Source organism: Trametes versicolor, assembly GCF_000271585.1.
Source record: "Trametes versicolor FP-101664 SS1 unplaced genomic scaffold TRAVEscaffold_7, whole genome shotgun sequence".
Lineage (NCBI taxonomy): Eukaryota > Fungi > Basidiomycota > Agaricomycetes > Polyporales > Polyporaceae > Trametes > Trametes versicolor.
In genome coordinates, this window is record NW_007360327.1 from 179,103 (window position 1) to 194,169 (window position 15,067).

At 59.5% G+C, this 15,067-nt stretch overlaps 5 protein-coding genes across 5 annotated transcripts; 3 read left to right on the forward strand and 2 right to left on the reverse strand.

Moving 5' to 3' along the window:
* Nucleotides 1-544: 544 nt before the first annotated feature.
* Nucleotides 545-1,839, forward strand: TRAVEDRAFT_48233 (GroES-like protein; the record flags this gene model as incomplete). The annotated part of the gene is made up of 5 exons (XM_008041066.1): nucleotides 545-804; nucleotides 859-937; nucleotides 1,002-1,197; nucleotides 1,256-1,662; nucleotides 1,720-1,839. The coding sequence occupies 5 exons, from the start codon at nucleotides 545-547 to the stop codon at nucleotides 1,837-1,839; spliced, it is 1,062 nt and encodes a 353-aa protein (XP_008039257.1).
* Nucleotides 1,840-2,436: 597 nt separating this feature from the next.
* Nucleotides 2,437-2,794, reverse strand: TRAVEDRAFT_125671 (uncharacterized protein; the record flags this gene model as incomplete). Its single annotated transcript, XM_008041284.1, has 2 exons — nucleotides 2,437-2,591; nucleotides 2,653-2,794. The coding sequence occupies 2 exons, from the start codon at nucleotides 2,792-2,794 to the stop codon at nucleotides 2,437-2,439; spliced, it is 297 nt and encodes a 98-aa protein (XP_008039475.1).
* Nucleotides 2,795-2,916: 122 nt separating this feature from the next.
* TRAVEDRAFT_29376 (uncharacterized protein) lies at nucleotides 2,917-4,109 on the reverse strand (the record flags this gene model as incomplete). The annotated part of the gene is made up of 2 exons (XM_008040901.1): nucleotides 3,711-4,109; nucleotides 2,917-3,570 (listed from the first exon to the last, which is right to left on the reverse strand). Coding segments are annotated over exons 1-2 (371 nt in total), but the record flags the coding sequence as incomplete, so codon positions are not given.
* A 5,446-nt stretch (nucleotides 4,110-9,555) lies between these two features.
* Nucleotides 9,556-12,751, forward strand: TRAVEDRAFT_29378 (uncharacterized protein). The gene is made up of 2 exons (XM_008040902.1): nucleotides 9,556-11,550; nucleotides 11,611-12,751. Exons 1-2 carry the CDS (start codon nucleotides 9,809-9,811, stop codon nucleotides 12,290-12,292), a joined length of 2,424 nt encoding a protein of 807 aa, XP_008039093.1. The 5' UTR covers nucleotides 9,556-9,808; the 3' UTR covers nucleotides 12,293-12,751.
* An 881-nt stretch (nucleotides 12,752-13,632) lies between these two features.
* Nucleotides 13,633-14,925, forward strand: TRAVEDRAFT_37737 (GroES-like protein; the record flags this gene model as incomplete). The annotated part of the gene is made up of 5 exons (XM_008041009.1): nucleotides 13,633-13,895; nucleotides 13,958-14,036; nucleotides 14,103-14,286; nucleotides 14,352-14,755; nucleotides 14,806-14,925. 5 exons carry the CDS (start codon nucleotides 13,633-13,635, stop codon nucleotides 14,923-14,925), a joined length of 1,050 nt encoding a protein of 349 aa, XP_008039200.1.
* Nucleotides 14,926-15,067: the final 142 nt, after the last annotated feature.

Here is a 15,067-nt window from a genome sequence, read left to right on the forward strand (position 1 = left end):
AGTCGCTCACCTCTGTATCATCGCGTTCGCAGGCTCTCCCTTGCGCACACTTTGTCCACACTCGATAACGCAGATGTATGTGGCACATATAAGTTCATCCCTTTGCCCTCAAAGTCGACCGTAGAACGCGGACTCTGAGGACGATACTGATCTCAAAGCTATCGCTTGGCCCTTCTCGCCGCTCCGAATCCGGCTTTGATCGGACTTCAGAAATCATGCCACCGCACATCTGCAGAAATCCCGCTCTTAGTACACCGCAGCTGTGCGTAATAAGCAGACAGCGGAATCTCAGCCTTAACGAGAAGTCCGCCTTCGCGGACTATGCTACTCGCAAGCCGACCTCGGGATGCTTACTCATACGGTGTCGCCTAAGGATCCATTGCCAGAATCTGGTATCGGGATACTCGCAAGATGTGCGCAGGACTGCGTACAGGCTGACTGTTCTATTTCCAGCACCGCATAAATACGGGGACGTTGCCACTGCTGCGTCCATTGACCCTCAGAGTTCAGAGTTCTTGCATCCCCTTTCGCACCCGGCCCAACCATGACTCCTACTACGCAGAAGGCTCTAGTCCTCCCAGCTATCAAAGGAGAATGGGTCGTCAGTGAAGTATCCGTGCCCACTCCCGGCCCCAAAGAGGTCTTAGTCAAGATCATCGCTGCAGGGCTCAACCCGGCCGATTGGAAGATTCAAGCATACGGTATCGAATGGGTCCCATACCCTTTCATCGGGGGGTCGGACGCCGCCGGCGTCGTCGAAGAGGTTGGCGCGGAAGTCACAAACCTGACCAAGGGAGACAAAGTGTGAGTGTAGCCTCCGAGTGTTCATGGTGAGAAGCGACCCTCATTCGCCTTCAGCTTTTACCAGGCCTGGTTCAACACCCGCAAGTCAGCGTTCCAGCAATACGGCATAGTACCTGCCGAGATTGCCGCTAAGGTGCGTGCTGATAACTACACAGATGTCGACGGCGCAGCATGACTGAGAACGAGTTCGCGCGTAGATTCCAGATAACATAACTTTTGACCAAGCGGCATCGATCCCTCTTGGGCTCAATACGGTCGCCATTGGGCTGTACAACCACACCCCGAACACAAAGAGCGTGGACTATCCCGCTCCTTGGGAACAGGGCGGCACAACGAAGTTCGCCGGGAAACCCGCATTCGTCCTCGGAGGCTCGTCCACCGTGGGCCAGTACGGTACGTATCTCTTTCGTTTCCTCATTTGCGTGTGTGTCTAACCTGTGTGTATGCACAGCCATTCAGCTCGCGAGGCTTTCCGGGTTCTCACCCATCATCACAACCTCGTCTCTCCGCCACGAGGAATTCCTCACGTCGATCGGCGCGACTCACATCATTGACCGCACCCTCCCTTCCGACACTATCCAGGCTGAGGTCACGAAGCTCGCGGGACACAAGCCGGTTGAGTACGTCTACGACTCCATCTCGAGCGCGGAAACACAGCAGCTCGGGTACGAGGTCCTCGCGCCCGGCGGAGATCTCCTTCTCGTCAACCCGCAGGCGATCCCTGCGGAGAAGAAGAAGACAAGCGACAACAAGAAGATCCTCAACGTTTTCGCAGACGTACAGGCCCCCGAGAACAGGGACGTTGTCGTCGGAATCTGGAGCCATATCACGGAGCTGTTCGCGACGGGAAAGCTTGTGGTATGTTCAATTTGTAGCGCTCATCGCAAATCATGCACCACTCACCGTACGTCACAGCCTAGTCGTGTCGAGGTGCTTCCCAACGGCCTCGCTGGTATTCCTGACGGGCTGGTGCGATTGCAGAAAGAGCAGGTGAGCGGCCAGAAGCTCATCGCTCATCCGCAAGAGACACCGTGAGGCGCTTCAGGAGGCATATACGTGGAATTTTTGTATTTGGAACATGTATACACCTTCAAAATCAAGTCATATTATGTTGTTGTTTTACCGGTTGTTCAACTTGATCGTGCCGCCAAAGAGGCCATAGCCACAGAAGGAAGCCTAGTAAATGTCAAGAACCAGTCCAGCATTAGTGAAACAGAGAATGATTGCAACGTAGTAGAGTCCATATATTGGAGGGACGAGAGCGAGAGCGAGAAAGTATGTGCGTAACGATGGCTCGCGTGGATGAGTGAAGGAGAAAATTGGGCGCTAGTTCATCCATTTTCGGCCGTTTGTTTGGCAAAGGCTTCTGAACCAAACAACGGCCTCAATTGGGCGCTTGTTGCGACTTCCAGCACTTGTCCACCACGACCAACACACGACAAGCACATGTCAAGTATCACAGGTAATATATCGCCATTGGCTAAACCGGGTATGTATGGCTACAGAAGCTCTGATATCGTTAACAGTACTACAGTGTCCAGCCCGAATCCATAAGCCACCGTTCAAGTCGCGAGCCTTCCTAGCGTGATGGCTCAAGCAGTCCCAGGAAACACATAGGGAAGAAGAAGTGCATTAGCACGGCGTGCATACTTTTGGTGACGGAAGACCATCTACAAAACACTTTCGCCTGACGTGGATAATCAGCTGCCCGTCGGGCGCGAATACCGCCCGCACAGACGTCATGTCCACATCCGACGGCGAGAACGCGACCTCCCATTCGTAGTGCGCTATCAAATTTGAATCAGCTCACGCCCAGATCCACACGCGTGCAAGAAAGCAAGTACTCACAGTCACTCTCCCGGTGCCATAGATCCGCGACCACGGACAGCCGCGCGCCCTTCTTCGCGCACACCGTCACCATCTCCGGAGCGAGGCCGTCGGGCAGGCGCACTACCAAGGTATGCTCCCCTGTGCTTGAGTGCACCCGCATCGGGGGTGTGCGCGCCGGTGAGGGCGTCCGCCGCGAGTGCGCGATAGGGGACTCCGGAACGAACGCCGACACACGTGGCGCGCTCGGCGTGGGCGAGTACAGCGGGGAGGGTGGGGGTGCATGAGGAAGTCCGGGGCTTTCCCAGCCGGAGCGCGATTGTGAGTGCGAACACGAGCGCGACATGCTCGAAGGATAAGAAGTTGCGGAAGAGGGAGTAGGAGGCGAAGGCGAGGGCGGCCGTTGGGCTGGTGCAGGCGGCATCGGGATCCTCATACTGCTTGGGATGCGCAAGAGCGGTCCTGGCGCTGGCGGAGGTGGCATCTCCGAGCTTGAGCTCGTACGGGTGGGGGCTGGGGATGGCATCGCTCTCGACGAGGCGATTGACGACGACGAAGACAGAGGTGTGAGTACCTTACCCGGCTCGGGCTCAGCCGCATATATTCCCTGCAGAGAATTGGGTTCCGGGGTGGTACTGGGGACACCGCGGAATGAGCGCACCGCAAGTGAGGCAGCGCGAACGGGGCAGCGAGCATGCGCCTGCGCCTGCGCCAGTGAGAGCCCGTGGAGGAGCTCGTCGGTCTGCCGGATAAGTGGAGACGCAGCGCGAGCAGGACGACTTGACGCGGGTTCCTGTAGTCGCAGCTCGACTTGGCTATGGACAAGTGAAAAGCCAGGATCGCCGAGGGCGTTCATGCTAGTGCTCGAGCATAGCCCGGGCGGACGCCACAGGGGGCCCGCAGACGGCTGGCGGCGCAACGTGTCCGCGGCGTCGTTTTCTGCTGGGAGCCATGAGTTTCTGTTTCGGCGCGCGTGATATGAGGTAACGAAGCCATAATCGCGGCGAACTCGAACATAGCCTGCATGCGGACTGCACGCGCGCGCGGGGGCTGCTTAACGCTAAGTGAATGTGACGCACCGTTCGGAGACCGCCGCGCTGGGCGGGGGCGGCCCAGTGCCGAGAGGCCGAGTTGCTTATGGGAGGGCGCGTGTGCCGATCCAGCGAGAAGCCCCAGTCCGACCGCGTCCAGCGCAGTGTCCTTGCCCGAGGTGCATAGAGCGGGGGTGTCATGGCAGAGCGCGTCCAGACCAGAAAGCGTGTTGCTAGACCGGAAGGCTAGAGGCTGACTGGCAGTGGAGAGCGTTACAGAGCAAGCACGAGCGCGAACGCTGCCAGAGAGCCGGCGAGAGCATGCGGACAGGGCCATCGCTTCTTGTTGGGCTCGAGGGTTCTAGTGGGCGGAGGCACTACCGGAGCGAGCGAGCGAACGGGTGCAGATGACGAAGAGAGAGCGAGCAACGAAGAGAAGCACGCGACCGCAGTAGAACGGGGATAGCTACCAGAGCTCGAGGAGGGTGAACGCGGGAGAGTTGCAAGCGGCAGCAGTGGAGTGCGCGGGCTCATGCGCCATTGGGTGGCTGACACGGGGGTAGTCAGCCGCCGCGCTGCGGGTTGCGTTCGTGACCAGCGCGAGGTAGGTGGATGTCCGACTGGGTTGTGCGGCGCGGGGTAACGGCCTCACATGATGACATACGTTCTCATATACGCCGCAAGCTGGCTGCCGGTTTCTGGGTGCCGTGGAGTTCCGCGTCCTGTATGGCAAAGGACATAGAATATGAGGCGCTTCTTGCCGTATGTCCGAATGGGATCCGCGCACCGTGCCTCGGACGATCTTGAAGTGATTCGTATTCTGCGAAGACATGAATGAGGCCATTGTTGGTGCCCTTTCGTGTCGCGCATAGTAATAGAATGCACCTAAAATGTAGAATGGACCGAGCTCTCCGAGGATGGTATTGCGGGAATATCGTCGTGGTCCGTGACCCAATCAGTCGTGGTCTCCTCCGTGCAGACAACGCGGGCTTGTTGTATTCCTGTTGCTGCGTCAACACATACGTAGTGGGAGCGAATGTGGAGTAGAGGGAGAGTAGAGGGGGATATCATCCTCGTAGCCTCCGAACGGTGCGCGGCCGAGTTTGCCGAGGTCCAGAGTGCCACTACGCACGCAGCGTCCTCCCAGGCGGCACATCCTCACGCGAAGTTGCTTCGCGGCCTCTAGTCGGTTGTTTCCGCCGCGCCCGCGGGCGTTCTCGCAGCGCGCTATCCCCACGCTACGCTAAACACGCAACTGACCCAGCGAGCGTAACCCTACCCGCACAACGGTAGGTTGCATCAGAAGCCCAGAAGCCCGTGAGCCGTATACTGGTCGCTGCCGGTTTGGGGGGATCTGCGCCTTGCGTCCGCACGGGCGGCCACGGTCAGGTCAGGCAGCTGGGGATGCGTTGGCGGTGCACGAGCGTGGCATCGCTCAGCTGACGCATAGTTCCTAGTAAACCTAGTTTCTCAGTAACTGTCCTGGCGGCTGACTGACGTTGAGCGTCGAACGGGAATAGGAACTCACCCCGGCGGACGCCTCCGGTGGTGCTGCGGAGCGAAGGAACGCGAGCGAAGGGCAGGCATGCGGTGGGAGAGGAAGATCACATACCGAGGGTCGTTCCTTGGAGTTGTGGGCGGGTGTTGTACTTAACATCGAGGGAAAGGGGTTCGACATTCCATCTTGCACGAGCTCCCACAGAAATATAGGTTTTCTGTTCTAGAGCACCGGTTTTCCGTGACCATGCGAGGGTGAGACTAGGGTTCCTTCCAAACTCGTGCCTAGATGGGCTATACGGGATTAGTGACCGAGGGTGGTTCTTGTGTATACTTAGCAGGTACGGTACCTTTCGAAGGCGGATACACCCCAGATAGGCGTTCTATGTGCAAGATACCGCAGACCGAAAAGAAACCGGCCGCCGTCCACCTGAGATAGCGAAGAGCGCCACGACGGTCATGCAAGCAGCGACCATTCAACGTCTAACAAGGCCTCTGAGCGTCCGGAGAGTGCCTCTGACCGTCGACGCGCGACGCCCGCGCAATCATCTGGTCAATGCCGCGACGTTAGAACCTCGCGCTCATGAGCACGCGCACGGCCACGAGGCTCGCACGAAGTCCCTGCAACACGTCGAACCCAACGCGAGCCGCCGCCTCGAGGCGAACTCTGTACAACAGCCTCCCTTCTGCCCGCGCGCACGCGGTGCACGCAGAATAGGCTCCTGCGTGCACGACGTCGTATGCGGCGGCAGAAGTCTCCCAGACAGGGGATATGAGCTGATAAGCTACCGCTGCGGCCGCTCCCGTCGGCGGAGACCTCTCCTCCATGCATGGCGCTGGCGTGGGCTGCAGGGGCGTGCAGGGAGTGGCTCTGCTTGGGGGCCCTGTGTACCGGTCGGGAGCCATCACCGGGTTGTAAATCCAGTTTCATGGTGGCTAGCACCGGAAGGGGGGGCGTGCCCCATATCGGAAACTGGTTAGGGCGATACTAACGCCTGTACTACAACTGTTCGCAGGAGAGTAAATGTTTGCTTTATTGCTATACGATGGACTCCTTACCTTCACTTCCTCTCTTTCTTTCCTTTGAAATCTCGTTTACTGCCTCCGAATCTGCAATTTTTGGCCTTAGTGGATACGGGTCGCGCGCGAGGCGCCGCGTCGGTCTCGCGCACGGCGCGAACAGCTCAAGGAACTATCTTATAGAGCTCATGTACTCTGAGGTTCCGCAACGACGCATGAAGCCGAGCCTGGCCGCGTACTTTGACACCTCTGTGCGGGGAAGTCTGGATGGATCACAGCCGTTGTCAGAATGGTACATAGGCCCATCGAAATGAACAGCCATTCAAGACGGCAATGCAAGGAGGACATGAGAGTACATGCCTAAGCCCGTGTACCTCTTGGCGGTACGTACTTGCTACCCGTCTCTCGCAAATTCGAAGAGGCGCCAAGTATCCGTAAGGTTTTCGACGGAGGCCTTGCCTCGAGCCTCTGATAGCTACATCCGCGCGCGAGGGTCAGCTGCGCGCGTATGTCCACGAGGCTCGCAGGGGTCGCACGCGTGAGAGGCATCATCCTGAGTGCACGGACTCGAGCAGAGGCGGACGCGTTTGATCGGGCGAGGCGGCGGATCTGTGCATGGACGGATGACCGGTGCGGTACGCGCGGAGCGCTACCCGCGCATCCCTGCATTTGGCAACGTAACGACTGTCGGTCCGAAACTATCGGCACTCTCTTGTGCGCCGCTCATCCACCTGATGGGATACAGTTGTATCCGCGTCGTGTCCGGGCATTCTGGTTCTGTGAGCGCAGAGGGAGCCTGTAGCTATTCTTGCGAGGAAGAGAATTCGTCTGGCCCCTGTGGTATGGCCGTCGATTGTCGCCGAAGCTATTCCCAGTGCGGTCGAGGTCGAGTTGTCGCGGTCATGGATGATGCTCTAGCAGTTTCGAGATAACGACTCCGTCTTCCAGATTGCAACATGCCGATTGCAACACCTCCCGAGCTCGAATCAGAACCCCAAAAATGGATGGCCAAGCCCGACTGGTCGGTAGGCACTAAACAGCTCGAGGCACTCCGCCCGGCGGATGGATTAGACTCGCCGTCGCCGTCATATTCGGGGTGCTGCTGCGCCCGCCTCGCCCGCGGCCGGCTCCGTGCTCTACTGAACGCCAGCGGCGGGACAGTCAACAGTCAGCGCGACTGTGCAGGTAAGAGCAGACTCGGCCGACGGCAGCGCACCTTTTCTTGGCCACAATAGCATCGCGACTCGCCCATGTGGTTGGTAGGGTCCGCAGCACCGTTATGAACAACCCCCGGAATCAGCACACCTCCTGAGCCGTCGCCGCTTGATATACAAGTTGATTGCTCTGGAACAACCGCGGCGCGGTGTAGAGCTTCTAGCGGTCGTCAACGGTCATGTCGCTCAGGTTCACGAGCTCGCTCCCTTGATCTTCACATCGCGCAGCGAGCAAGGAGAAAAGGCGGGGAGTCGTCGACGAGCGGGTGCCGTCAGCTGGCGTGCTCGTTGGAGCGGACGGTGCTCGCGAATCGCGCGCGGGAGGGCGAAGTGGAGAAAGGGGAGGAGCATCAGGAGGGCCGTGCGAGCGAGGGCGGGAGCGTGATCGATGCCCCGTGGTGGACCTTCCTCGCTGGTTCCAAGCCTGTCGCGCGCCGCCCATGGCGACGAACAAGCCCTGTCGAACTGTGAACGCAATCGCGGTGGCGCACGACACGCCGCGAGCCAAGGAGGACCTCAGGAGCCCGGCCGGTACCGCTCTCGGCGCGCCCGCGGCGGCAGGCGGCTCGGCGGGCGCGATGACGCGCACTGACACGGCGGACCGGGCACTCTCGGGGGCAAATCTGGACAGAGGAAGCGGGGGTCAGAGGCGCGCGTGCGCCAGATGCGGAAAAGTGGGGGTGGCGTGATGGCGCGACAGCGGACACCAGCGAACACCGCTTGCGCGCGCTACCCGAAAGGGGTGTGAAGGGTCCGGAAGAACGGAAAGGCCTGGACCTGCACCCGGAGGAGTGGATCGCGACAGATGAGGCAAAGGAGGCTGATCATGGGGCACGGCCGTGCGAGAGAGAAGCCACCCCGGAGGAAGGCCGCGAGCACCCATGGGAGCATGGGCGATGCGGGAAGGTGTTGGGCCTGAACTCGCTCGGCCGTACCCGTCTGACTGCGACAAAACAGACGCGTCGGCCCTCTGTGCGCGACGATGTGGACACATCCGAGATATGGAGTGCAGCGGGGAGGTGGCGGGAGAAGGCGGTGACAGCGACGGAGAGGAGTGCGGGTGATAAGGGGCGATCGGGAATCTGAGATTGGGATATGAAATGAGCCATACGGGCGCCTATGGAAGGCGGAGAAAGACGAGAGACAACAACGGACTTGCTGAGCCTCACACCAACTTGGCCCAGAAGCCTGTCGTCTGGTACGGCCAATCCCTTGTTGGCACTCGTATCAAGAAACTCTTCTCCACCGCCTCTCTCTCTCTTCCACCACCAACCTTATTCCCTCTCGTCTCCTCCCTCGACCTCGCCATGGACGTTGCTCAGGCCGACCCCGCTACCCCGCACGGCCTCGACTATCCCGCCACCTTCCTCGACTCCCTTCCTGCTCTCCGACCTCGTTCTGATCCTCACCCGCCCATACGTGCTCTGACTGCCTCCCAGTTCTCGGACTTGCACTTCGCGCATTTGACTAGCCATGCACCCGACCATGTCCTCTTCCCCTTCTTGCACGGACTCGAGGGCGACAACGAACAGCAGAACGCCTTCTTCGCCTCTTCGCGACCAAAGGGCGACGTACCTCGATACAGAGGCCTTGTCTGGGTCGCGTGCGATGACGACGAAGAAGACATCTGCGATGTGGACGAGCTCGACGACGACGATGATGATGACTACTCTTCCACCTCTTCTCTGGACTCATTCGGCCCTACCGATCTCGACGAGGACGTGCCGATGGAGCTCGACCCAGTTGTTGACGGAGCGGCGATGAAGGGCTGTCCTCCCCCAGATCCATTGGACAAGACGCCCGTATCCCCACCAGCCGTCCCTATCACCGCGGGCCAGCCCCCCTCGACGACGACCCACACGACGACCCACACGAAGCCCTCTTTCCTCACTTCCAGTTTCCGCCCGCGCGAGCTGTTGCGCACACGGATGGACGAGCGGGGCGTTGTGAGCGTATTCGGCGAACCGAAGATCCCGGATGGAATCAGTCTCAGGAACTTTGGAATCCAGGTGGTGAGTGTTGCTTCTCGATCGGTGGTTTCGGCCTCGTCAGTGCGGGCGGAGACGTCGAACCCGCGAAGGGGCGTGGCATGCGTTGGTTTAATTGTCGCACCCCTCCTTCTGAATGGAAGCGCCGTCGAGGGTGGGTCTTCACAGAAGGGGTGGCGTGCATGGCTCCTGGCACGCCGAGGGCTCCACGCGGACCCGAAGAGACGTCGCGGATCTCCCGCAACTGGCAGTCCCCCGTCCTGGTTCCCTGCGCGCATCGATGGCGCCTTGCCTTGCGCTTTCATGCTGGCCCAAGTCGTCGCGCGCGCGATACTTATTCATATTGGTCACGACCTGTTTGCTTATACGCCCGTAACAGCCAATATATGCGACCGTTTCGGACATCGTCGTTTACTCTCCGCGCGGCATGACCCGCACTGCGATCGCCGTCGCGGAGAAGTTCAAGCAAGCGGTTGAGATCAAGCTCGAGGAGCGCCGCGCGCGCTGCCCAAACCCCGACGCGCTCGTTGTGTACAATGTCTTTGTGCTTGACGCATCGGCGTCGGAGATGGCAGAGAAACTCCCCCACCTCGTTGTTCGCACTGAGGATGCCGCATCTTCTGGCGCTCACACAGATGGTACGGATGCGCACACCCTTGGTGAGAGTGACGACGCCACCCGCCTCCTCCGCGCGACCACCATAGACTTTGCGCAGCGAGAGAAGGACGAGATGCGCGATCTCACTCAGGCGTCTGAGATTTTGTCGTTCGTAGACCCCGAGTCCGGCCCCGATCCTGACGTTCTTGCGGGCTCGAACACTGCGACTCACTGGGAGCCCTCTGTGGGCCAGATCTTTCTGGGCAACTCCAACGACGTTCCTCTTCCCCCAGACCGTCGCATTCGCATGCGCACTCTGCGCGGCGATGAGGACGACGAAGACACGTTTGACTGGCGGACGAATGACCCCAGTAATGGCTACGGCTATGATCTCTGCATCGAGTGCCATGACTATGCGCCTTTCCCTACATCCGCACATCTACGTGCGGCTGAGGAGCACCTGCGTGTTTTGGAGAAGCGTTGGGTAGAGCGCTGCGTCGCCGAGGCGGACGGCGCCGATCCGAAGGAACCCCTCCCACCACGCCCACCGCCAAGTGCTTCCTACGTTGTCCATCTTCCATTCCCCAGCTCCCCAGCATCCTCTGTCGTCACCGTGAACACGCTCCTCCCCTTCATCTCCTTCCTCGAACGACTACTTCAGCCCTTAACAGGCGCGCCGCTCACGTACGGCGTTGCAACAGAGCAGTTATCACCATCTCGCTCGCAGCACTCATACGATGGGCATAGCAGGCGGAATACGAGCGCTGGGTTCATGCCCAGCTCCCTTCCTCCCCCAAGCTCATTCCCAACATCGTTCTTCCCCTCATCGCCATCCACACCAGGTGCATCCTACACTCGCACACGGTCGACCTCAGCCACCTTCCTTCCAGCCACCTCGCCATCAACTCCCGTTGCCAACGGTTCAGCATCCGCTTCTCCGGCTCCCTTGCGCACACGTCCCGTGAAGATCCTCATCTACTCCGCGGACGGATACACGGAATCGTCGGTCCTCGCTCTGTGCATTCTGATGGCTATGCGTGGGATCTCGCTCCCCGAGGCCTATCTGACCCTCCAGGTCGAGAAGCGTCGGAGCTTCTTCGTCTACCAGAGCGATCTCGGCGTACTGAGACGTGTCGAGGCGCGTCTGGAGAAGGACAGGACGGCCCAGAGCCAGAACCCGGCTACCGCGTCGTCATCGACTGCACTGCAACGACAAGTTCCGAGCCAGGGCGAAGGCGACAACGCATCGGAAGCTCAGAGTCCGCAGGGCTGGGTGCGGTCTCTTGGCCGCGCAGCAGCGAAGTCCGTGTCCTTCACGGCTCCTGCCACGGACGACCCGGCGCACGCATCGGCAGCCGTGAGTGCGCTCGCCGCAGTCCATCCGACGCGGACACGTTCCGAGTCGGAAGCAGACGCTGGGATGCAGACGCCAACGCCCGGGCGACCGCGTGCACACACCATGCCACCGTCACGGGTACCTCCATGGAGGGACCACCAGGCGTGGTTCAACGACGCGAGGTTTGACGGGAGCTTCCCAAGTCGAGTTCTCCCGTTCCTGTACCTCGGCAATTTGTGAGTGTTTCCTTAAGCACTTCGCCGGCGGCAATGCTTATTTCCGTGTGTCCGTGCCAGGAACCATGCTTCCAATGCGTTCATGCTCCATGCCCTCGGAATTACGCATGTCGTATCCGTGGGCGAGTGTGCCCTCGTTCCTCCACCGCACCTCGACGCTGCGAACGCCGCCGCGGGCACGATGGCGTGCTCTCTCCCCAACTCTGGCGCCCACTTCGTTCCTGGCAAGGGTCCTGGAGGACAGGGGTCGCTGTGGATCGAGGAACGCGAGGGCCGCATCAAGGTGCTTGACATCAAGGGTGTCTGCGACGACGGGATCGACACGCTCGAGCCACAGCTGCAGCCGATCTGCGACTGGATCGACAAGGCGCGCGAGGAGGGCGGGAAGGTGCTCGTGCACTGCCGTGTGGGCGTGTCACGCAGCGCGACGGTGGTCATCGCATACGTGATGAAGCACCTCTCCCTCCCGCTCGTTGACGCCTACCTCATCGTGCGCTCGCGGCGGCTCTCGGTTCTCATTCAGCCCAACATGCGCCTGCTGTACAACCTCCTCGGATGGGAGGTGAAGCTCGCGCGGGAACGCACCGACGCCGCGCTGCCCGAAGACAAGTGCGCGGGTATGAGCGATCAGGAGAAGCAGGAGAAGCGGAAGACGCGGCTGCGGTGCGAGCTCGCGCGCGCGCTGAACTGGCCGTACCTCGCCAAGGAGGTGCACGCACTCAACGAGAAATACCTCCACTAGACGGGTCTGTGGCGCTGGGTGTGCGTTGTCGCGCGCGGACTCATGTGTTGAGTCTTCGCGCCCCACTTTTCCTTTCTATAGGACCGCTGTTCCTTACCCCCACCCCATCTTGCGCCCTATGCTCTTCTTCCATTCCATTTCGTTCCACCCCTCCCGTACTCAGGCACCTATGACCCGCGCTCGCCCCCAACCACAACACATGTACGACCACGTTGTAATCATTGTACATTCTTGTAGCATCCCTCTTCCGCGCGCCCTTCTCGTGTACATGATCGTCCCTTGGCCCCCCGTTTCGTCTCAACGTCCGGATCGTCGCAACTCAACTCGTCTCGTCTCGTTCCGTCGTACCTCGTCTAGCATCGTCTCTCCACCTAGTCCTATCTCCGCTCTAGTTCGCACTGTCTGTACACGATTATGTATATGTTTCTGGATTAATGCCACGTTCAATTCCTGCTGTCCTCCACAACTTCGCGATAGACTAGACTTGAGAGGCTTGATAGACTGGTGTTGCGTGAAGCGCCTGTCCGATGCAGCAGACATCCGGCGGCAAATTTTGGTGGTCGATATCTCTTTCCTCGCAACGACCACTTACTCAAACATACCCTCAAACTCATGCACAATATTTTCTTCGACCTCCGACCATCCAGAGCTGCAGTGCTGCCTGATGATATTCTCGGTGGCTCCCTCTATGGCCCAGTTGTTCCGCCTTGTCGTCGAGGCTCTGATATCGTCGCGGACTCTTCCGATGCTAAGCTTCCGGTCCTCTGTCACCTGAGTGAGGAATAATTTGGATCGATGCCTCTCAGCTGTAGTACGCTTGCGTCTCGACTTGGCGTACCCTGGCGAAAGTTTCCGCAATCGTGGTCCTCGACGAGGCTAGTAAGCTTTCTCATGCGTTTTGTATTGGGTGAAGGTTAGAGTGCCCTGCTCGATCACCATGCTGCTCACACGCGGCGCATTCTTGGGAGAGTACGTCGACGAGAAGCATTGCGCCACAGCCGTCGTAGATGCGGCACCTACTAGTGCTGACCAACATGAGTATATTTTGCAGGTCTTCGGTGGGTAGATGTGCATTTGCGGGCCTTCGGGTTCACACGTCGCGTCGAGAGTTCGTCGGCGCACACTGGCTCGATTCCCGAGAAGTCCTCAGCCTCCTATCGTGCTCCGGAAGCTCGCCACGCCAAACCTACGAACTCGGGACGAAAATAACGGCCTCCTCTGCGCATGCGCACGACATCTGTCGCCACCGCGCTCACGTGTGGCGCCCGCCTATATAGTACTCCCAATTTAAAGCCGCACCTTCCCCTGTTGAGCCTGCACGACTCATTACACTATACGGCATGTCAACCCCAACACAGCAGAAGGCTTTATTGCTCCTCGCCAAGCAGGGCGACTTCGCGGTACAGACACGACCCGTCCCGACGCCGGGCCCGGGCGAGCTCCTCGTGCGAAACGAGGCGAGCGGGCTCAACCCCGTCGACTGGAAGATCCAGGCGTACGGCCTGTTCTTGAAGGACTATCCTGCCGTCTTGGGAACCGACGCCGCGGGGGTCATCGTCGCCGTCGGCGAGGGCGTGCCAACGTGGCAGGTCGGAGACAGAGTGTTCGTCGAGGTTTTTTTTGCGGGAGCTGAAACGGTGCTAGATGACGTCTATCTGCCTGTAGGTTGTATGAAGGCCGGCAGCACATTGACCGAGCAACGTTCCAGCAGTACGCTCTAGTCGATGCCGACTTTGTCGCCAAGGTTAGCGTTTGAACATAAGCTACGCTACGTGTTTGCTGACCAACATACTGCGTACACGTGTACTAGGTCCCGGACTCGCTCACTTTCGAACAAGCGGCCTCTATCCCTCTCGCGCTTACCACCGCTGCAGTAGGCCTATACAACCAGGCGGGTGGGCCACGGTTCACCCCGCCGTGGGTTGAAGGCAGCAGGTTCAAATACGCAGGGCCTATAGTAGTTATCGGCGGATCTAGTGTCGTCGGTTCTCTCGGTGCGCCATCTACGCAGGATCTACGGGACTCACGCGTGAATAAAGGCTCACGCACTATGAAACAGCCCTCCAGCTCTCGAGGCTATCCGGATTTTCCCCCATAATCACGACTGCCTCGCTCAAGAATGCCGAACTGCTCATTGGCTTTGGCGCCACCCACGTTCTCGATCGGAACCTGTCCGCTTCAGCGCTGCGCGAACAGGTCTTCGAGCTTGCCGGCGGAGCCGTATCGGTCGTGTACGACGCCATCTCGCTCCCCGAGACGCAGAACGCCGCATTTGATCTCCTCGGCAAAGATGGAAAGCTCCTGACCGTCCTCGCGCCCGCGGTGGACGAAGACAAGCAGAAGAATGCGAACGGACGCACAGTCGTCACCATCGCGGGCCACATACTGCGTCCGGAGAACCAGGACTTTGGACGGGGGCTGTTCTCCAAGTTGACCGGCCTGCTCAAGAACGGCGATCTCAAGGTATGCCCTTATAACGTTGGAGTGCGGTAGCGCTGACGCGGTGCTCGCAGCCATTACATGTCGAACTCGAATCCGGAGGCCTCGCGGGTATCCCTGCTGGTCTGAATAGGCTGAAGAATAACCAAGTGAGCGCGAGCAAGGTTGTAGTGCAGCCACAGGAGACGGCGTAAGAGATTGTAAACGATGGGCCCATCTGTACATGTACTACCGTGTATCTTCTCCTGTCACAGCCCGTGTGGAATAGCAATCAACGAACATCACCGCAATACGCTGTCTCATTCAAATGTCGCTTAGGGGAGATACAACACTCTG

Bases quoted from the DNA above. Each gene is read 5' to 3' on its own strand.
- TRAVEDRAFT_29378 (XM_008040902.1), top strand. From the start codon at position 9,809: ATGACCCGCACTGCGATCGCCGTCGCGGAGAAGTTCAAGCAAGCGGTT. The intron at 11,551-11,610 runs GTGAGTGTTTCC...TGTCCGTGCCAG, and splicing joins TTCCTGTACCTCGGCAATTT to GAACCATGCTTCCAATGCGT.